This window comes from Magnolia sinica, chromosome 9, assembly GCF_029962835.1.
Source record: "Magnolia sinica isolate HGM2019 chromosome 9, MsV1, whole genome shotgun sequence".
Classification (NCBI taxonomy): Eukaryota; Viridiplantae; Streptophyta; class Magnoliopsida; order Magnoliales; family Magnoliaceae; genus Magnolia; species Magnolia sinica.
In genome coordinates this window covers 90,886,264-90,910,213 of record NC_080581.1, presented here as the reverse complement: position 1 = coordinate 90,910,213, position 23,950 = coordinate 90,886,264, and the positions used below count along the sequence as shown (strand labels likewise).

Sequence of the window (23,950 nt, the reverse complement as noted above, 5' to 3'; positions counted from 1 at the left end):
TTTTGGATCAAGCTGATATTTGTGTTTTCCATTCATCCAGTCCTATATGATAACTAATAAACATGTTAGATGGCAAATACATATTATGGTGGGCCCTAGGAAGGTTTCAACGGCAGTTTCGTTATTCTTACTGTTTCCTGTACTGTGATCCACATGAGCTTTAGATCTGCTTCAATTTTGTGCTCCTACCCTAAATTGGTTTGAAAAATCGGATGGACGGTGTGGATGAAACACATACATCACAGTGGGCCCCACAGAGTTGGGCCATCATGGTATATCTAGTGATCGGGTCTCCAGGCAATCCGTGTCCGATTGGTTACCACTTACCATCCAAGCAGCCAGGGCCCACCATAGAAGTGGAAGGTATTTTTGTAATTTTAATTGAAAACAAGGGCATTTACAATGCTTTGTTGCGTATAAAATACTGGTGTTGACTATAGAAACTAGAGAGCGACTGAAATAATGCTATATTGGCGACAACAGGCAGATCCTCCGCAACTTCCCCAATTTAAAATTGTTACTGCAGTTGGAAATGTACACTACTCTGGTAGGATACTGTGGTGTATACTCATGCATGCATTAACCATACTCAATCTACATTATCTAAATTGTGGTCACACTTAAATGGGCCATATATAAAAAATCAACATTTATTAGATAACCGTGGCCTTGTAGTCAATGAAAATTTGCGTGGTAAATTCAGACCGTTGATTGAAGATCTTTCTAATATAACCATGAATAGAGTGTCATTATCTATTCTGAGTTGGTCCAGATATTTGAATGGACTGGATTGACATATATTTTTTAATGATTACGGGTGGAGGATACGTTGGTGAGTATGATATGCAATTTTTCTGAAATGCAGTAGCACTGATCCCTCTGTAGTCCTTTCTATAGTCCGGGAGCGGATTAGGTGTTACCCGCGTAGCATGTTAGTGGGTGTTACCCTGAGGGTATGGGGCTCACCTTGTTAAATATTTTATATATCCATGCCGTTCATAAGTTTTGATATATTTTTATAGGATGTGAACACAAAAAATTAAGAATATTAAAATATAAAATGGACCACACCAAAGGAAACAGTAGTGATTGAATGGCCATATTAAAAACTACTCAGGGCGCAACGTAATTTTTATTTACCATCCAACCTGTTGATAAGATAAAAAATGCCTGGATGAAGAGAAAATAAAATTTTAAGTTTGATAATTAAAAACAAAACTCTTATGGTCCATAATAATTTATTTAATGGTCAGTCACCACTGATTTTAGTGGTGTGGTCCACACGAGATTTATATCTATTTAATTTTTGGGAATAAATATTACAATGAAATTTAAAAATTTATGAACCTCATGGATATATAAATAAATCATCAAGGTGGGCTCCATAAGGTCAAGGTAACACCCACAAACGTGTTCCCGGATAACACCTAATCCACTCCCCTACAGTACAAGGTCGGCGTCCGATTCTCTTTTCAGGAAAAACGAGAAATACACTGTAGAAGACAAGTAGAAGAAAAAAACAAAAAGAAATAAAGAGAATTTATATGCTCCTGGCCCCATAGTTCCTGTCAGTCTGATCTCTGATCTGGTGGGACCCACCATTCATAGGCCATACTTCAAGATTTCCTTGGAAGTTCCTAGGGATCTTCTTTTTTTTTTCTTACTTTGAGAAATGATCACATTCAAACGCCAGACTCCTAGAATATCTGAGCCGTTCAATAGGTGGGGCACACCATCATAAACAATGAACATTCAATGGTCCAACTCAGTGTATATTTGTATCTCATCTAATGAGTGGATCGGATTGATCTTCATGGATATGATGGACCCACAATTGGATCACGCAGATCAACGGTCGGGATCAATTGAATGATCCCCACTTGTAGGAACTCAGAATCTGATGATACCAGAGAATCCTATCCATCATTTTTTATCAATTTAAACCACTGAATAGTTTTGACCGTCAATCTTAAGCGACCATCCATTGATGGATATGATGGTACAGGAGTAATTATTAAAGAAATGAACCGTCCAATCTAGATGGATGGACTCATTGATAGGTCACCCTGCCAGAGGGACCGGTACCCCTACAAGAACTGTAGGACCCAATCCATACAACACCCCATCTAGGTAGGCCCACCTTATTGTGTAAAATCCAGGGAAAAAGTCAGGTGGGCCACCCCACCAGAATATGTAAAATCACTCCAAAAACCTCTAAGTTTAGGCAGTGTGGCCCGCCTGAGTTTTGGGTCTGGCTCATTTTTGGTGTGGCACTTCATCCTGGTGAGGCTAACCTGATGAACGGGTGAGATGGAATATAAACACCATGATGGACCCACACTCAACCATATGGTTGGCATCCCCTCCCCATTGTTCCCTGTGGTGTCCCATTGAGTCGTGGATCAGGGTGATCTTTTAACCTAAGTCCAAAATTCCAGGGGCCCACCTGATGGACGGAGAAGATGTCACATACACACTCACAATTCGGTGGGCCACACAGAGCTAGGGGTGTTGTACTCAGCACCATTGTACGGTAGAGATAGGTGAGCGGATTCGGTCAGGCCGGCCTAACACCCACTTCGGTCACGCCAAGACCGTGGGGCCCATTTTGATGTATGTGTTGTATATACACACCGTCCGTCCGTTTTTTCAGATCATTTGATGGCATAATCCGAAAGATGAAGCAGATCCAAATCTCAGGTGGACCACACCACAAGAAACGGTGGCGATTGAATACCCATCATTAAAACCTTCCTGAGGCCCACTGTAATATTTATTTTCCATCCAAACCATTGATAGGGTCACACGGACTGGATGAAGGGAAAAGACAGATATCAGCTCGAACCAAAACCCACAAGAAGATTTTAACCGTGAGCATTCAATCAACACCGTTTCCTGCAGTATGATCCACCAGAGATTTGGGTCTGCCTCATTTTTGGGGCCATGCTATAAAATAATCTAACAAAACGGATGGACGGCGTGGATAAAACACATACATCATGGTGGGGTCCACATAGCCATTCCAGCACCGACGTCGGTTCTTTGTGCTGCACTAAACAATCCAAGTCCATCATCTGCCGTTGAGGTAAATGGCCACTGATCGTAGGGCTAGGATTATCCCATCGGGAACTGTTTCAATAACTGAAAAGCCCATTAAATCAACGGAAAGGATCACGTTGGTCCCATAATACCTCTGCATGAGAGAGAGAGTGAGACACCGAAAAGCAGCCTCGAAGAGTTAAATCCTACCTTTGACTCGACTCGAAAAATAAGAAAAGAAAGAAAAACAAAAAAGATGGGATTATTTGATACTCCGGCTGTCTATGACACTTGATACGCAGGCACTGAGAACTTCTCAATTAAAAAATATATAATGTACATCCCACTGTCTCCAACTCACTTCAACAATCTTACCATCTGATTCCTGGACACTTGTTGGTAGAAATAGGACCGTTGGATCTCTTTCATTTACAACCGTTCAAGAAATATCCTCCAGTCACGTATTAAAACAATAAAATATACTTAATTTTTATTTAAGACACATCTACGCTGGGTATCATAATTTGGACGGTTTACTTATACTAGTTCTATTCAACATATGCAATTTCTAGGCGGCTGCGTATCATCTATCACCATCAACCAGAGTATTAAAAGTCTTCATTTCCGCTCTTTCTCCAACAACTTGCCGCTCGCTTTCTTCTCTTTTCTTCAAAACCTCTTGACTCTCTCTCTCTCTCTCTGTCTCTCATCGCTCCGAAACTCCGATACGTTACACGATACGGAGAAGTCGCGTAACGTATCGTCGCGTTTCGGTGGAGGAAGAAGAAAAAGAGAAGATCTGAAATCGATTGATAGATTTCCTGATTTGATTTCGTTTCCTCGTATACATTCTCCACCGTCCAAGATTCGAATCTCTCTCTCGAATCCACCTGCAAGAAGAAGACAGCTTATGATATCTGAAGAAGAAGATCGTAACGGATCCTTTTCCCGATTCGTATCAGAAGCGAAACTGTTACAGTTTCCAGCTTAAAAAGGTTTATCAATTTCACTCATTTTCGCGAATCTCTCTTCCTTTTCTTCTCTTTCAATTGCTTTCTGTAATTGAAAATCTCCGATCGTAATTCTGCAGTAGGCGAAGAACGAAAGCGGTCTGTTCGAATGCTGATTCGAAACGAGAAGGGTTAGAAAGAAGAGCGCCGAGCTTTGGCGGGAAGAAGATCGAGTTTCTCTCCGATTGGGGAAATGGCGGTATCGGAACGGATTGGATTCTTCCGTTTTCTGTTGCTTCTTCAATTATCGTCTTTTGCCTCCGCGGCTTCCCCGACCGCTGACATGGGTGCTTTGATTTTGTTCAAATCGTCGGTAGAGAGAGACCCGAACGGCGTATTGCAGAATTGGGATGTGAATTCTCCGAATCCATGTTCGTGGAATGGAGTCGTCTGCTCGAGGCCGGACGATCGGGTGGTCGGACTCGATTTGAACAATGGCGGCCTTGTCGGTCGACTCCGGATTGCCGATCTCATGGCTTTGGAAAATCTCGAGAACCTTAGCCTAAGAGGGAATTCGTTCTACGGCAATCTCTCCGGCAGCAGCAGCGGCAGCAGCATAGCTTCTCTCCTCTGCAAGTTCCGTATGGTGGATCTTTCCCACAATAACTTCTCGGAATCGATTCCAGAAGCGTTTCTGCTCTCTTGCGACCGTCTGATCGCGCTCAACCTCTCTCACAATTCAATCCCCGGTAGGGTGTTTCCGTTCAGTCCGTCGCTCGTTAAGCTCGATGTCTCTCGCAATAAGATTTCGGATGCTGGGCTGTTGAACTACTCAATTTCGAATTGTGGGAATTTGAAATTTCTCAATTTCTCTGATAACAAGCTGACCGGCGGATTGGGCAGCGTCTTTCAGTCTTGCCAGAATCTCCAAGTTCTCGATCTCTCATACAATCTGATTGCCGGAGAGATGTCATTCAATCCCATTTCGGGTTTGCCGGCTTTGCTGAAACACCTGGACCTCTCTCACAACAACTTCTCGAGCAAATTCTCCAAGCTCGAATTCGGCCAGTGTAGCAATCTCACGGTGCTCGATCTGTCTTACAACTCGCTCTCAGGTGCTGGGTTCCCATCAAGCATCACAAATTGCCGGCAGCTTGAGAAGCTTGACCTCACTAATAACATTCTCGAGAGCAAGGTTCCGTCGCTGTTGGGAAGTTTCGGCAATATACAGCAGCTGTTTCTTGGCAAGAACCTTTTTGGGGGGGAGATTCCACCCGAATTGGGCAAGACTTGTGGAACTCTTCGTGAGCTAAACCTCTCCACCAACAACATCTCCGGCGGGATTCCATCGACATTCCTCTCATGCCCTTCTTTACAGACGCTTGATCTCAGCAGGAATCAGCTCTCCGGCGACTTCATTGACACTGTCATCAGCAGTTTTATGTCGCTGAAATACCTCTCCATTGCTTTCAACAATGTCACTGGATCGATTCCTATGTCTCTTAGGAACTGTACTCAGTTGGAAGTGCTTGATCTCAGCTCTAACGGTTTTACGGACAATATCCCATCTGGGTTCTGCTCTTCTTTGAATTCTCTGCAGAAAATCGTTCTCGCCGGTAACTCCCTTTCTGGTTCAGTGCCTTCGGAGCTCGGAAACTGCAAGGGTCTGAGAACTGTCGATCTCAGTTTCAATGATCTAAATGGTTCGATTCCTTTAGAAATATGGAGACTACCAGAGCTCACGAATCTGGTTATCTGGGCTAACAGTCTCGATGGTGAAATTCCAGATAGCCTCTGCTCGAATGGAGTTAGCTTACAGACTCTAATTTTGAACAACAATCGCATCCCCGGTCCAATTCCTCATTCTCTCACCACTTGCAAGAATCTGATCTGGGTGTCGCTCGCCACTAACCAGCTCATCGGAGGCATCCCTGCTGAGATAGGAAACCTCCAGAGCCTTGCAATTCTTCAATTGGGCAACAATTCACTCACTGGGGAGATTCCACTGGAGCTCGGTAACTGTCAAAACCTCATCTGGCTCGATCTTAACAGCAATGAACTGACGGGCCCACTCCCTCCTGCACTCGCTGACCAGTCTGGGAAGATCATCCCCGGAGTTGTGTCTGGTAAGCAGTTTGCATTCGTCAGGAATGAGGGAGGGACAGCTTGCCGGGGTGCTGGGGGGCTGCTTGAATTCGAGGGTATCCGGGCAGAACGACTTGCTGCCCACCCCATGCTACGTTCATGCCCGTCCATGAGGATATACACTGGGACAACAGTGTATTCTTTTACCAGCAATGGCAGCATGATCTACCTTGATCTCTCCTACAATTCACTGTCCGGGACAATCCCAGACGACTTCGGATCAATGTCATATCTGCAAGTCCTGAATTTGGGCCACAACGAGCTGATGGGAGCCATCCCAGATAGCTTAGGAAGCCTAAAAGCGATTGGAGTTCTTGATCTCTCTCACAACAGTCTTGAAGGATTCGTTCCTGGGTCATTGGGGGCGCTTTCATTCCTCAGTGATTTTGACGTCTCCAACAACAACCTCACGGGTCCAATCCCTTCCTCTGGTCAGCTGACAACGTTCCCGGCATCAAGATACGAGAACAATTCTGGCCTCTGCGGAGTTCCATTGCCTCCTTGCAGTTCATTCCCCAGGTCCCATTCTCCAAATTCAAATTCGGGAAGGAAAAATCAGTCTATGGCTGGGAGTGTTGTGATCGGCATCACAGTTGCTCTCCTCTTCATTTTTGCACTCACGCTGGCCTTGTATAGGATGAACAAGCACCAGAAGAAGGAAGAACAGAAAGAGCAATACATTGAAAGCCTCCCGACCTCCGGCAATAGCAGCTGGAAGTTGTCTGGCGCTCTCGAGCCTCTAAGCATCAATGTCGCAACATTTGAGAAGCCGCTGAGGAAGCTGACCTTTGCCCACCTCCTCGAAGCTACCAATGGCTTCAGTGCTGAGAGCCTGATTGGGTCTGGTGGATTCGGCGATGTATACAAGGCCCATTTGAGCGATGGGTGCACTGTCGCAATCAAGAAGCTGGTCCATGTAACGGGCCAGGGCGACAGGGAATTCACCGCAGAAATGGAGACGATTGGGAAGATCAAGCATCGGAACCTTGTTCCTCTGTTGGGTTACTGCAAAATCAGTGAGGAGAGGCTGCTTGTCTACGAGTACATGAAATGGGGGAGCTTAGAAACAGTTCTCCATGACAGAAGTGTCAAAGGGGGGAGCTCAAAGCTCGACTGGGCCGCAAGGAAGAAGATTGCAATTGGGTCAGCGAGAGGGCTCGCTTTCCTTCACCACAGCTGCATTCCTCATATAATTCACCGAGACATGAAATCTAGCAATGTCCTTCTGGATGAGAATTTAGAGGCCCGAGTGTCAGATTTCGGAATGGCCCGTTTAATGAACGCCCTCGACACTCACTTGAGTGTAAGCACCCTCGCCGGGACTCCTGGATATGTCCCGCCAGAGTACTACCAGAGTTTCCGTTGCACAACAAAAGGCGATGTTTACAGCTATGGTGTCATATTGCTAGAGCTTCTTTCAGGGAAGAGACCGATCGACCCATCAGAATTTGGAGACAGCAACCTGGTTGGATGGGTGAAGCAGCTAGTAAGAGAGAAGAGAGCTATCGAAATATTTGATCCCGAGCTGACAGGGCAGAACTCTGGGGAGGCAGAGCTCTATCAGTACCTAAAGATTGCATGTGAGTGCCTGGATGATCGGCCACTCAGGCGGCCCACCATGATCCAAGTGATGGCCATGTTCAAAGAGTTACAGATCGACTCGGATAGTGATATCCTTGATGGGTTCTCATTAAAACACGCTACAATCGACGAATTGAGAGAGAAAGAGCCTAGTTCGTGACGATTCTCTAATCTGTTCACTTGAATCCGATTATGATTTTGCTCGTCGTGAATTTGGAGTATTTAATCAGGTTTAGGCATTACACCTTTTAGCTTACTGTAAATAGCACAGATGAAAATTGTAGAGGATCCATGCTTTCTGAAAGGAAAAGAGTCTTTGATTGCTTCGTAATCCAAATTCCCTTTTCCTTTCCTTATATAATGTCATTGTACTACTATTTCTTCTTTTCTATCCTTGTGTTTCATACCCCACAGTTTTGGGTTCCTTCCAAAGGCTTTGGAAACGACACTTGAATGATTCTTCTTTGGCTGTTGAAATGTTCCAATATGAGATTGTATGAGTAGATATCTTCTACTAACAGTAATCCCTAATGTCTTTCATTAAGACACCCCATTTTCCTGCTTTGCTGGTTGCTACACTGCTCTTTGCACTGTTTTAATACCAAAAATAGAAAGAACATAGAGACATGAATGTCAGTTTTCTCTCCTTTTATCATCTAGTTATACCCATTTTCTTTCATGTTTCATATCAGTCTTGTATTGAATTAGAACCTTCTTTCGTGGATTGCGACTTAGAGGTTGTTTGGATGCTTGTAAGTAGTTCTGTAAGTGGGAAGTGACTTACAGGTAAGTCACTTACAAGTAGTGTTTGGGAGAGGAAATTTACCTGTAAGTCACTTGGGCCTGTTTGGTTCAGTGTAAATGCATGTAAATGGTTTGCTGTTCGCAATAGAGTTGGAATTTCACTTCAAAAATCAGGTAAAACTCAACCCCATAACAGGTGGGGCCCACCATGATGTATGTGTAATATCCATGCCATCCATTCATTTTTTTTCTTCATATAATTTCAGGGCATGAGCCAAAAGATGAGGCAGATACAAAGCTCAATTGGACCATGCCATAGAAAACAGTAGGGATTGAATGCCTACCATTGACAACTTCTTGGAGGCCACCGAAGTTTTGGATCTGCCTCACTTTTTGGCTCATGCCCTAAAATGATATGACAAAATGAATGGACGATGTGGATAAAACACATACATCTAGTGGGGCCCATAGAGTTTATGTCATGCAATCGGAGTCTCTTTTCAAGATCCGTACCTGTCAGCATCTCTACCACGAAAATACCATAGTCGGTCGTCATTACTTATTTACCACCATTTACATGCATTTACAGCTAACTAAACATGTTCTTGCAGGCAAAACTGCTAGGAAACTTTATGGGAAGGGAGGTGAGAAGTCATTTCTCTGTAAGTAACTTTTAGGTGGAACTCACAACTTAAAACTTACAAGCATCCGTTCCCGGGTACGTTTGGATGTACAGTCAAATTGAATTGCAATAATTAGTTCCATAAGGTGGAAATGAATCGAAGGATCATCTTCCCTACTATTATATTAACAGACTGGGATCCAAATTGCAAGATACTTGGTCATTAAGGAAATACTAGGAATCATCATGGTAATTTCCTTGTAATCAAACTGAATTTTCACAATGTGATTCGACTGTACATCCAAATGCATCATTTGGAAGTAAAAGCTACTTCTTCCATGCTGTTGGAAGCTACATATGATGAACAGTGACACTAGATTTCATTTGAGACATGCTTATCCGTTCAATTGAGTGATTTGCTTGAATCATTGAGGGGGGAAAAGGTCTCATTATCTAATCTTATTTTGGTAAGCTTTTTCTAAGTGCCCGTTGAAACAGCGACAAAAGTAAACTTATTAAAGTTGAATGATTGCCTGAAATTAGACTAGAGCTTCACAGCTAAAAGTTCTCTATATGAACAGGAATTGATATTTACACCCCCATCTTGTCGATGTCTAGACCCCACAACAGGGGCGCTAATCGATAATGTGGGTGTAAATAGTCTCCCTTTGCTAATATTGAATTATATTTAAGTAGATTTTAATCGATAATTTTCGATTATGTACTTTTAATGGACTAATTCAAGATACCCAAGAACCGAATTTCACAGATCACATTAGCTGATCTGTCGTTTCTTATTCAATTGCGTTTCGTGTTGCTTGCAAGTAATGATCTTTGATTTTAGACCATTCATCTACAGGGTCCCACCTTAGATTAGCAAAATGGGAAAAAGATGTCATTGATATGAGATCTCAACACCAATACAAGGTTGACTTGGGGAAGAAAAGGGAAGTACGGAATGGACAGAGAATGAGTGATCAGTTAGATTTTTGAAATGTGGGCCATATACAGTGGGACCTTCTAAATGAATGGTCTGGATCATCTCATGATGGGACAAAGAGGATCTTTCAAGGGTGGTGCTCTTCTTTTGAATTCTTTCAAGCGAAAGAAGGAAAATTCATTGAATTTCAGACAGAAACATCCCAATCAATACCTCTACTTAGCTAAGCAATCATCTATCCAATTTGCATTTTTTCTACTAATGTGATTGGCACTAATGAAAGTGACCTGATCAACAGAGTAATAAAAGATTTCAGCAGCAGCCGTCGAATGCGGACGCGGCCCATCTAACCATTTTCACCATCAAAACATACTTATTTCATAATCTTATGATAAACAATGCCGCCCCACCCCACGAATCGATTTCGCCAAACAAAAATATTGTAATTTTAAAAAAATATATATTTTTATCAGTCAACATGATTTTTAATTATCTAATAATAAATTATCCATGAAAGTGATTACGTTATTAATTACCAGTTTATTTGTTTGAATGAAATGATTAGCTCTTATGGATTTGAAAATTGGTAAACTGTCATTATCTTTCTCCCTGTATTGAATCATGATCAAGTGGGCCGAGTGTATTGGAGCCTTACTATGAATATGGTTGCATTTGGACTTGTTTGTATCCACGTCACCTATCCGGACCGTCCATTAGGTCCAGTCTATTCTTGATAGGCAGCCTGGAAAAAATAATACTGTTTGAATGATCCAAACCATCCAATCAGTACCTTGCTCAAATTGAAGGACCACCCAATCATGGATGTTTAGGACCATCTAATTGTTGTGATTTTTTTCCTAGCGATGGAAGGAGATTAGATTAAATCTAATGGACGGTCCAGATAACGTGATGTGACTGATGAAAGGTCCAAATGCAAATATGTGCATGGTAAGATTTCCATACACATTAGCCCACCATATCATTTCTCTTCTTTATTTGTTGTGTGATGGTCCTTTTTTTACGAGTGGTTTGGTATTAGTTGATTAAAATGCTTGCATCAAGCTACCTACCTAAGTGATTCTTGCACGTGTGGATCGAGACTTGCACGTGACTAGTAAAGAGAAAGTGTTCCTAGCCCCTCACCCACCTCGCATGCTCCACACGCGCCAAAAGTGTCGAGCTTGTGGGACATCTGATCCGTGCATATGTTGGCCCCCACCATGGAGATGATCACTCGCAGAAAGACGAAGATCAGAACAGTTAACTCATCATCTGAGCCGCACATATCCGAAAAGAATGCACGGTCCAAAACATCTCTAACCAACGGTCCAAATTTCATCGCAAACATACGGCCTGCCCATGAGAAGGGGTCTTGGTGGGGGCCCACCTTATGCACTGATGATGATCAGATGTACGAATTAATCATTTATGTTGGCACGTGTGATGCGTGTGAAGGAGCGTGTGGGGTTTTAGGTCAGCACACCTACATAAAGCAAACAGAGGGCTCGACGTGCACGACAAAAACAGCTACAACCCTTTGGTCAACAAAGGTTACAGGAGAAGGGGCTCTTTAGTCATACTAACGTGGACGTGAGCCAGATAAGACAATCAAAGGGTCCGAATTTCAACCATCTATTTTCCATGATGCTTTCTGGTGGGCCATCTTAGGACTAAGACCCTTCTTCTAGATGGGGTCCACCCATTGCTTTTGTTGAGGGATATGTTCACCTGAATGGGAGCGGATTAGGTGTGTGTTACCCAGGTAATACGTTATTGGGTGTTTTCATGACAGTGGGGCCCACTTTTATGTATGTGTTGTATATCCACACCGTCCATCGTTTTTTTCAGCTCATTTTAGCATGGACCCAAAAAAAATTGAAGTAGATTCAAATATCAAGTGGACCACACCAAAGGAAATAGTGGTTATTGAATACCCACCGTTAAAAAATTCATAGGGCCCGCCTTGATGTTTATTTTCCATCCAAACTTTTGATAAGGTCACACGGATTTTTATGAAGGGGAAACAAAAATATTATCTTGATCTAAAACTTTTGTTGTCCCTAAGAAGTTTTTAACGGTGGGATTTCAATCTTTACTACGTGCCCACTTGAGATTTCGATTCGGTTCGTTTTTGGGAACATGCCATGAAATGAGCTGAAAAAAATGATGGACGGCGTGGATATACAACACATCTATCAAGGTGGGCCCCACGGTCTAACGTGTTACCCGGGTGGAATCGAATCCGCTCCCCACGAGGATAAGCATCTCGGGTTTTGCTCTCATGCGTTCGAGTGCAAGTTAATAAGTTACCATGCATTGATGATTTTTGGATCCTACCGTGATGTGTGTATAAAATCAAAACCGTCCATCTGGTGTACCCACCCATATGAGATGTACATTTCAAAATCCAGAATGATACATAACTCATATAAGTCACAACAAAGGGGGAAATCGAAGTCACTGGGTTGCTGTAGAAATTTTCAGATGTAATATGGTTTCCATGATAATTTTTTATATACCATCCAAACCGTTCATCATGTTGGAAGAACCAGAATGAACGGATAGAATAAAATTACACCACTAAAAAATTCAGGTATGTTACACTACGCCAATAATACTATAGGTTTAGTTATAATTGTACATTTCTACTTGTAGTGTGTACCATATGAATTATTTATCAGGACGATTCTTTGGATGCAAAGCAAAGAGAGGTCATTCACCATATTAACGGTTTGGATTTCATAAATATATGTGTTTGTGGGCCCCACGTAGTTCGAACGCACATCAACACACTCATCCACACATGACATAACAACGGAAATGGCGGAAATGTTCCTTTTTTCCCTTTTGAAAGTTCGATGTGCGGACCAGACTAACCTTTTCATCACATGTGGCAAATGTATGAAATGGAATCCGAACCTATCATGAGTTAGGCCGTAACTTGGATGGACCATACCCCAAAATTCACATGGATTTGATATCTGACCACTCTATTTAGAACTTTTTCAAAAATAAAATGGACGGTTATAAATGAACAATGTCAAGTACAGTTAATTTGACCACCCTTTTTTCGTGAGAAAAAAAAAAAAAAATCCCTCAAATCCAAGGGTCAGGATTTTCCAGTTAGTGAGAATTTTGGGATATGGGCCATCCTAGGTACGAGTGTGGGTGTGTTCGTGAATGGTACGCCTTATGTACGGGAGGTTTAGAATCGGCAGCGGATTTGGTGGTGACCCCAACACCATGTAGTTCCGTGGGGTCCACTGATATATTTTTTTCATATCCAATCCATCCATCAGTTTTTTCAGCTCATTTTAGGGCATGGGTCCAAAAATGAAACAGATCCTAAGCTCACGTGGACCACAACATAGAAAACAGGGGGAACAATAACACCCACCGTTTGTGTTTATTTGCTTTTTAACCTGTTGATAATGTCACACAGACATCAGCTTGATTCAAAATTCTGATGGCCCCATTTTTTAACGGTGTAAATCACCACTGTTTCGTGGGGGTTTACTTGATTGGTTGGTGACCCAAATACCGCTGGGTGGTTTGGGAGTTGTGGGACCCATCGTGATTTATGTGTTTTATCCACACCGTCAATCCATTTTTTCATCTCATTTTAGTACATGATTCTAAGAATAAAGTAAATCAAAAGTTCAAGTGGACCACACCACAGGAAACAGTGGCAATTGAATGCCCACCATTAAAAACTTCTTGCGAGCCATTGAAATTTTGAATCAAATTGATATTCGTGTATTCCCTCCATCCACATCTGTATTACCTCATCACTTATGACAAATAAACATTATGGTGGGCCCTAGAAAGGTTTCAACGGTGGATGTCATTATCCCACTGTTTCGTGCGGTGCAGGCTGCTTAGACATCTGCTTCGTTTCTGGGCTCATGTACGGATGACGTGTATATAAAATGCATACATCACGGTGGGCCATAGCACCCAACACCACCGAATCTGCTTCCTAGAATATATGACTTTTGACGTGGATTGCGTGGCGTGGCAGACTTCACTGATGGAAACGGATTGGCTACTGATCCTGCCACTAGCCAATGGCTAGGGTCGGTGCTTTGTGGGCCCCACCATGATGTATGTGTTTCACCCATGCCGTCCACCCCATTCTTCCGGATCATTTTATGGTATCAAACCAAAAATGAGATTGATCTAAGTCTTAGCTAGACCGCACGGTGTTGATTGGACGCCTACCATTAAAAACTTTTTGAGGGACACAAAAGTTCTGGGTCTATATATATATATATATATATATATATATATATATATATATATGGAAAAGGTACTGTGCACTCGACCTCACGATAGCTCCCGTGAGGTCGAGCTGATTGGGCCCCACCGTGATGCGTGTCGACCATCAACACCGTGCATTTGATGGGTACCCTCTAAATTATGGGATATCCCAAAAATCATCCATATACGGAACTTAGGTGGGCCATACCATCTAAAATCATGTGAAGACACTATTAAAACATATGAAAGCACTTGGTGGGGGCCACTTGAGTTTTGAATGCTGCTGAAACTTGGTCTGAACCCTCATCCAAGTGGGACACACATAATGGATGGGCTGGATTTGCAAACCACATCTTGGTGGGCCCAAAAAATGATTATGAATGTTTTAATGGTGCACGGCCCCTCCCCACTTCTGTATGTGGTGTGACCCACACAAGTCACGAATTGACTTGATTTTTGAGACCTAGGCCCACAATGGAATGGTGCATCTAACTGATGGGGTAGATGTTCGAAACGCATCACGGTGGGGCCCACCCAGCTCGACCTCATGGGACGGACTCGTGAGGTCGAGCGCATAGTACCTTTTCCCATATATATATTCCAGTACCTTTTCCCATATATATATTCCCTTCATCCAAGTTTGTATGACCTAATTAATAAGTTAGATGTCAAATAACCAGTACAGTGGGCCCTAAGAGGTTTTTAATGATGGACATTCAATCACTATTGTTTTCCCATGATGTGGATCACTTTCGATTTAGTTATACCTCGTTTTTGGTATCAAGCCCTCAAATTTTCTTTCAAAATGGATGGATGGTGTGGATAAAACACATACATCAAGGTGGGGTCCACAACACTGATGGATGGCAGCTTCACTGATGTGTTGGCATGGCCAAGTCTCGTGGGCTCTACCATGATACATGTGTTATATCGTAGACACCCTACTAAGGTTAGCAACTTGATAAAGCATGGATGATTCTTAAAAAATGAACCTGAACCCCGCACCTTACTTAAAATCATTGCTATTTCCTCGAATTTGATCCAAACCCTAGCTGAACCCGAGCTTTTCTGTTACCATAAACCCTAATTTAACTCGAGTCATCACCCAAGCCAGAGCATGCCCAAAATCAATCCATTTCACGAGCCATTTTCGCGTTATAATCAAGCCAATTTCGAGCTATTTTGAGCCAAATATCCAAAAGGGGCTTTGGGCCACTCTCCGGGCTCGAAATAGACCCACCGGCCAAACTACAAGAGCAACCGTACCCGGACAATAATCCGATTACCGCCCTACCTCGACAGATGTGCCCCTCTGAGCTACAGCTATTACTCTCTCCCAATAGTCAACTCTTTCACAAACTCGACCTTGAGATTCACTCTATTTACCATCCTACCAAGCCCAAAGACTTATAAGAGAGTGCTACGTGGCATTACCATCTCCTCAACCAATCACAAGCCGCCGCATCATCATTCACACTTCAAAATTTTCAAAATTACCAAAAGGTCATCCTAAGGGGCTATAAATACCCCTCACTTCTCCTCATTTGACAACAACTATTACCAAGTAAGCCCCCTCCAAGAAAGAGAGAGAAAGAGAGGGAGAGAGTGAGTGAGAGTGAGAGGGAGTGCTTGAGTGTAATGCCCCGAGTTTTTGAAACCCGAGTATATGACCGTTCTCCAAAAACCCGTATATTTTTTTTTCTTTTTCTTTCAGAGTTAGCAGTTTAGCGAAAGATGGACAAATCAAACATAAAGGAAGATTTTATTTGCATTTAGAGTATACGAGCAGCTGCCCACAATAACTTATACAAACCAATATCTCTATATTAACAAATACAAAAATTACATAATTTACATATGAAAAATAATAAAATGCATATAAATTTGAACTGCAAGATCGCGCAGCTTCTCTTGGCAGATACAACCATGCATCCTTGGCACTTGTACTCTGCTCCTCATCAAGTCTGAACATGCATATCATTTACACCACCTGTACTACCTATACGGTTATATATTTGATGAATGAGTGACCAGCTCAGTGTAAATTCTCCTCAAGATTACACACCGCTGCATTAATCAAGCATAGTTTTAAAGAATAAACCATTCAAAATAATACATGATGCAGTCTTTCTTAAATGCATGGATGCGCGAATGCACATCGACCTAGGGATGCTCATCCAGTCGGACTTGGGCTCGTCACCCATGCATATGATTGGTCATCAGCATAGCACATCACGTGCGTACATCATGTACAATATAATGATCAAGCCATCGTATATCACGTATGTAGGTCGATAGTCAATGGTCTGAGAGCTAGCAAAATAATACCCCACTAAGCCTAAGGGCACTAGCTACCTAAAGCATTCAGAATTAGTCATCTGTCATCACCAAAATGCTATGAATGCATAATTAACACAATCTTTATTATTCTAATTATAACCAGCCAATTTAAGAAAGCTCAAAGGTCACTACGGGGGGCTCGTCACCCAGTGTAAGCCGACAGTTTGGGCATAGTGTCTCATTCCCACCATCTCCGGCTCATGAGACTCCAACATTAGAATGTTTAATGGTAACCTCCCCGACTAATGACCAATTATAGTGCCACAAGTGGATCTTACCATCACATAGATATATAGAAATAATTCATCAAGCCACTTAGGGCAAATGAAAGCCACATAAGGCAAAAGGGCAGATATCACATCAGATGCCAGAGGGCAGATATCACATCAAAGCCACAAAGGGAAGATATCACATCAAAGGCGCAAAATGGCAGATATCACATCAAAGCAACAAATGGAAGATATCACATCAAAAGCGCAAAAGAAAAGATATCACATCAAAGGCACAAAGGGAAGATATCACATCAAAGGCACAAAAGGGAAGATATCACATCAAAGCCACAGAGGACACAAGGATCCGCAAGATGGTAAGTTCACACAAACTTGGGTAAAATGGCCACTAGGTCGGGGCCCATTATAGTCACAATCAGTTAAGTTACATCCCGATGATGGGTGTACATACACAAGTGGGGTTTCTCACTGATAGAGGTACCAGTTCAAGTTCCATAAGCAACCTACAAGTAATCCACAAGCATAAGAAGGTATACAAGTGAAACATACATATGTTTATAAAAGATAAACATTAAGCATATAAGTTAGAGATCAAATTCAACAACTAGCGCAAGTAATAGAGATAACAATTATCAACTATAATTAAAATAGGAACATTACTTAAACTAATAGGAAAGTGGAAAACTCAAGGGGAAATCACGTTGAGAGTCAAATTGCGCCCAATGTTACTAGGAAATGTGTGCGCCCGTATATTTGAATCCTACCATGAATTGTAAGTTGTATGGTTAGATCCATGTTTTACAAACTATCTATGGTTAGGACCAACATTACGATCTTACTTATGTTCTCTAATGAACTTCAACCTACAATCTAAACTAAGGTTAAGGTTTTGGGAAAGGCAAGCTTCATAGGTACAACATCTAATTAAATAATCAAATTTAAATTATATATAAGAGGGTAGAGAGTTTATACCTCAGCAGAGGTTGGACGCGGCCCAACTCAATGTCTAGTAGTTGACTCGGGAGGGACAATGAAATTCGTTGAACTCGGTTGGACTCGGTATATGCCAGGGAGTCAACGATTTGACTTAGTTTTGGACCGAGTCGTCCCAACTACTCGACTCTCTTCTTCTCCTTCTTCTTCTTCTTTCTGGCTAGCCAAGAGCCTGGACGCAAAACCCGACCCCAACTCGGTCCAACAGCAAGTCAATCAAGGTGTGCAACTCGCTGAGTTGAGTTAGTGTAGGAAGGAGATAGTCGAGCTTCTCTCTCTCTCTCTCCCTCCCTCTTTCCTACTCGTTTCTCTCTCTCTCTCTCTCTCTCTCTCTCTCTCTCTCTCTCTCTCTCTTGTTCTTCTCCTCTTATCTCTCTCCTTCTAGGATAAATATCATGTGGACCATTCAGATCTCATCATGAACCCACTCTCTCTCTCTCTCTCTCTCTCTCTCTCTCTCTCTCTCTCTCTCTCTCTCTCTCTTCCTATTTTTCTTTCTATTTCTCTTTTTTGGTTAAAGGCCAACAGCATCATTGGATGATCAGGCTCGACCCGAACTCGAACTCGAACTCAAACTCGTCAGCGAGTCGAACTTGTTAGTGAGTCAGACCGGCAGCGAGCAACCCACACTCGACTCGCCTTGCTCCCTCTTTTCTCACTCCCCGGATCTCTCTCTCTCTCTCTCTCTCTCTCTCTCTCTCTCCTTCTTCTTCTTCTTCTTCTTCTTGAGTGGTTTGAACTGAGCCAGGACTCAGCCCATATGCTCCAAACCCAACCTGTGGCCCGGCTTGACTCACACATGACAACCGGGTCGGGTTGGTGCAACAACCACCCCCTGTTCTCCCTTCTCTCTCACTTTCTTTTCTTCTTCTTTTTCTCTCTGTATCTTTCTCAGAATCGAGGCTACTGGCCACCCCAACTCGGCTCGAATCGAACTGTCCAACGAGACTCAGTGTGGGGCAGTCCCGAACTCGCACCGAGTTTCACTCCCCCTCTATTCTTTCCCGTTTTCTCTCCTTCTTTCTTTCTCTATTCCTTGGAATCTGGGTTGCAATCCCGAGAAGAACGTGGCCCTTATAAAGGCTAGGGCTGCCCTGTCGGTCCACAACAACCGTTAGTCTATTATAGGAACGATTCGGATCGATGGCACACCAAGTTTTGACGTGCATGGTGTTTGGCCACTACACGTGATAGTCTTCCATCCCAACGACCCACCAAAAGGACGTTTCTGATCGAGGAATGGGGCCCACTTCATTGTGATGGGTTTCGCAGCTACACGGAGAAGATGACGACATCTCTCATGGTGGATTTCTATCCCTTGCCTATCATGGTGATCTGTACCATTTGGATGGACCGGATGGGACCTCAGATCATTGTGGGGCCCACTAACTTCATCTTGTTTCATCCGAGTGTAAGGACTCGCGAGAAATTCCGCCGCTGCTTTCTTCTCGTGTGGAGGGAAGATTTTCTCGGGAGAAAGGCTAGGGTCGTTGCTACCCTGGCGTGGATGGCTGAGATCATCCACGGAGCTCGGGTGGAGGGCTTGGATCGCGCCAGAGCGATTTCTCGAAATGGAAAGGCTTCCCACGCCTTCTCGCTAAGCAGACAATTGCCTGCCCTTTTTTTGGCGCCCAAGGAAGCACTAAGATACGCTCATGTGGAGGTTGAGGTTGGAAGATGCCGACGCTCGTAGATTGCCAAGCTGGCAATGGGAATAGCGAGTTTCCTTGTTTCGAAAAGCAATGCATGCCACTAATCGTGTCATCCATTGTGCACAAGTGTGCGTGCTTCTTTCAAACTTGCTGAAAGCGGGAAAGGAGGGAGAAATCCTTCCTTTCCGAGAAGGCTCGGGTTAGCGCCCGCTTGATTGAGTCCTTCGGTCCGGTGCACCACCCCTGGTGCACATACAACACCTGTGTGGGATCCACCGTGATGTTTGTGGGAAATCTACTCCGTCCATTCCACGTCTAGGTTCCTAATCAGGGCCCTTGATTGAAGATCAAGCAGATCTAAGGCCTAGGTGGGGCCTACAACTTGATTTGGGTCATATTGGTGGATTCTCGACAATCCGACGGTCAGATCTGACCTTCAGGGTTCCTAGTGGTTTTTAGTTGATCCTAGAAGAAATCTAATGGTCGTTACTATAATCAAATGGTTGGATTATCTAATTGTGTAGTGGATTTCAACATTAAGTGACGTGACTTGGAGGACCTAGCAATTTGGATTTCAATTTAAGATGATATAAAGTCATTTTATAACCCAGTGGTTGGATTAAGGAAATTAAGTGTTGTAGTGATCGACGAAACGTTGTGAATTTTGCTGTTCACACTCCTAAAACTAGGATGAATGATTTGATGGTCGAGCTCGTGATTGAACAGGCTCTTAAGCTAAACTAGTGATTGGTTTTATAATTGTATAGTTAGATTTGTAAGAATTTGAGTAAATTGTTACCAACCGTTATGTAAGATGAACTAATAGTGGACCGCATGACCTAATGCCCGTGATAGACACTATGCGGTTAAATTGTCTAGCCCGATGGTTGAAATCCTAAATTAGGTTTACCTGATGACTTGGTATTCTATCTTGTAGATCAGTGGATAGATGACTTTATATATGATTGGGATTGTTCTCAACGATCAGATTTAGACTAGAATGATCGTAGAAGTTCAAATGAGTTATGTTTGTATTTTTATTAAATTAGCTTACATGGTAACACTAGAGTACTGAAAAGTACGAGGTGTTACATTAAGTTCTCAAGCTCCCATCTTTTTAGCCTCCTCCAGCCATCTCTTAGCCTTACAATCCTACTTAGGTCAATCATTCCCAACCATGATGCATCCAAGCATCCAAGTCATTTCAAGTGTAAGCCAAAGATCATACAATCATCATTAGCATTTATACTTCATCAATCGCATCATTCATTTCCTTCTCAACCCCCCTACTTCTCTAAGTTGCCATTGAATGTATGCTCTGTGACTTGCCGGAACACCGAATCTTGTCACATCAGAAACTCATGATAGCCTAGTCCCTTTTAAATAATATTTTAGCATCATCACATTTATTTAAAACTTCTCTAGACATTCCCCGGACGTATGCTCTGCGGCTTACTGAAATTCTGGACCTTGCCACATCAAAAATTTAAGTCTGCTTAGTCTCATTTCAATCTTATTATCCTATCCTTTAAGACTATTTTACCACACAAAGTAGAGACTGTACATTTGTACGGGTAGCCCTCTTTGTAACCGAGGTCCCTTACTCAGAATCTCAAATCGCAGATTAAGGGTCAATTTAAAGCAAGAAGGTTTCCAGATTCTCTAGCTTTACATATTCTGCAGATTCTAGCCAACTGCGGGATTTTGAGTTAAGATGCTAGTGGCGACTCTGAGTCTATCACATCATCAATCCAAATCAGCATAAGCACTCCCACCATAAACTCAAATCATCGTGGGCACCGATCTCCAGCGTTCACATATATACACACACCATCCATCCATTTTGCAAAGTTCCGTGGACCCCACCATGCCTTATGTGTTATATCCATCCTATCCATGAATTTTACCCTAAGGGACCATACAATGGAAAGTAACAAGGATTGAACACTTATGGTCACGATGGCCCTTAAGAAAGTTTCAACTAGGTCGTGTGATCTTATGAATAAGTTTGATGGTTAAAAAACATTAAGATGGCGCTTAAGAAAGTTTTAGGGTGGCGGTCATTGTCATCACTGTTTATTATTTTTTACAGTGTGGTCCACTTAAGCTTTAAATCTACCTCAATTTTTAGTTTATGCCCTAGAATGATTGGGCACGGCTTTCAAGGTAGGTGAGAGCGTTGACTGCTGGGCTTACGGTGACAAATGTGCCTTAAGTCCACGTCATCCAACCATTTTCGCGGCTCATTTAAGGGCATGATCCTAACAATAAAGCTGACTCAAATCTCATCTTTTGTTTTTTTTTCTTTTCTTTTCTTTTTGTCAGCTTGTTAGTACAAGCCACTAGACTACTGTTAGCCACTCCCCACTAGGGATCGGTACCAAAACCTCCGTGTTGAAACGAGGTATCTTTTACTCAATCTACCACTTCAGCTATGGATCGGGGTGTGACTCAAATCTCATCTAAACTACACCACCGGAAACAGTGGTGATTAAATCCCCACCATTAAAAACTTCATAGATTCCACTAAAATGTTTATTGCCATCCAACCAATTGATAAGGTCACAAAGAGCTAGATGAAGAGACCACACGAATATCATCCTCATCCAAAGCTTTTGTGGCTTATGGATGGATGGTGTGGATATTATAAAATGGACAGCGTGGATGTAGTCGGATCCATAGTCGGGGGTCCCACCCACCTCAGTGGATGGGGGGATCCACCGAACCCGCGCCCGAGATGATCACGCAAAATAGATGGATGGTGTGGATATTATACATGACATCATGGTGGGGCCCACAAAACATTGCTATTTCAACACACCACCGTTGGTACGCGGTCCGCACCCCCTCAACGAATGTGGTAAAATACTCGAATTTTGTTCAAATAATTTATTTATTTTTTTAAAAGAAGGAAAAAGTCATTTTTGTACATTGATTATCAGAATGTGGGGTCCAGATCGCATCTTATCAATTGTACAAGTGGAATACATGCATGGCAATCCAGACCATCCAAATCATGGGCCTACATCCCACTGGCTAAAATGATCTTAACCATACGATTCCAACCACTGAATTTGGACCCTTAAACATCTTCTCTCTGATCATCCATGGTCACCAACGATTGGATGGTAAGGATCGTCCGATCAGAATGATTTTTCCAGCTATGTACAATCCACAGTCGTTTGGACGATCCAAAAATCGACATCCGTTTACCCCACTTGTCTGGTGTAGGATTGGAACTTTTGACGTGGCAGGCATTAAACCGTTCAAATTGTTGGCCACATTTCAAGTGGGACATACCCCAAATTCTGATCGGTTGGATGAACTCGGTGTAATTGATGGATTCTTATTTTGACCGTCCAATTAATGGCCACTAATCAGATAAAATAGATCATCTTTTCCGTGTAATTTTTGGATTTTGCACCATCTGTAGTGGGGCCCACTACTTGAACGGCTTTGAATTAAGTACGTGTATTCGACGTATACAGTGGCCGTGTGCATGCGTATGGATGACGATTGTCTGCCATCATCTTATCAAATAACTCCTCGGGAGGATACTCTGTCACGGCATGACGCTTGATACGCAGGCACTGGGAAATTGCACATACGGTACACATTAACTCAAGCTGTAGAAGCCACGGGTGCTAAATCAGAGTCCCAAAATAAGAATGGCTGAATAATCCTGACCTTTGATTGGTGGACACTGGATTATGAAATAGGACCACAGGAATTTTTTTTTTTAATTATTTATAACCGTCCAATAACTATCCACCAACCTGATAGTCCAATAATTACATAACTTTTACTTATTGATGCATCTAAACTAGGATCGTAAGTGCCTGCGTATCATCCATCATACTTAGCTAAAAGTCCGTTGGGTTGGGTTGGGTTGGGTTGGGTTGGGACGGTGCTCAACCCTAGCCCAACCCAAGGTTCCTATGCCTCAACCCAAACCCAACCCAATCCGACCTCGGTTGGGAATTCTCAACCCAAACCCAACCCAAGCGGGGTTGGTCGGATGCATACATGCTAATATTTTCATTATTACATTCGTCAATTATATTTCAATACACGTTTTATTTTTTGTACCTATTATTTTATTAATTATATATATAGTTATTTATTGTAGAGAATTTCATTTTTTCTAAACAAACAAAATGAATGTATAGGACAATTACTCCTTTAAAAGTCGTGTTGTGTAGCACACAATATATCTAGGAGACAGAAATACAATGTATCTTGTTAGCTTGAGTCATCAGAAATGCCGTGGACCAATGAGACCTGATGGCACTAGAATTCCCCGTGTCTTCAACACACACTATCCGCATTCAATTATAATTTATAACTTATATATCCATCGGGTTCGAGTTGGGTCAGGCAACCCAAGACCTCAACCTGGGCCCGACCCAAGTTTTATCAGGTTGGTGTTTTACAGCTCAAGCCCAAAACCAAAC

The 23,950-nt window shown here is 42.6% G+C and overlaps 1 protein-coding gene across 2 annotated transcripts; it reads left to right on the top strand.

Annotated features, from left to right (window-relative positions):
• Positions 1 to 3,677: 3,677 nt before the first annotated feature.
• On the top strand, positions 3,678 to 8,104 carry LOC131256065 (serine/threonine-protein kinase BRI1-like 1). Of its 2 annotated transcripts, none has more exons than XM_058257108.1 (2): positions 3,678 to 4,034; positions 4,133 to 8,104. In XM_058257108.1, the coding sequence occupies exon 2, from the start codon at positions 4,243 to 4,245 to the stop codon at positions 7,873 to 7,875; it is 3,633 nt and encodes a 1,210-aa protein (XP_058113091.1). In that variant the 5' UTR covers positions 3,678 to 4,034; positions 4,133 to 4,242; the 3' UTR covers positions 7,876 to 8,104. The 2 variants fall into 2 exon arrangements, with proteins under 2 accessions (XP_058113091.1, XP_058113090.1); XM_058257107.1 differs by having other exon boundaries at positions 4,130 to 8,104.
• Positions 8,105 to 23,950: the final 15,846 nt, after the last annotated feature.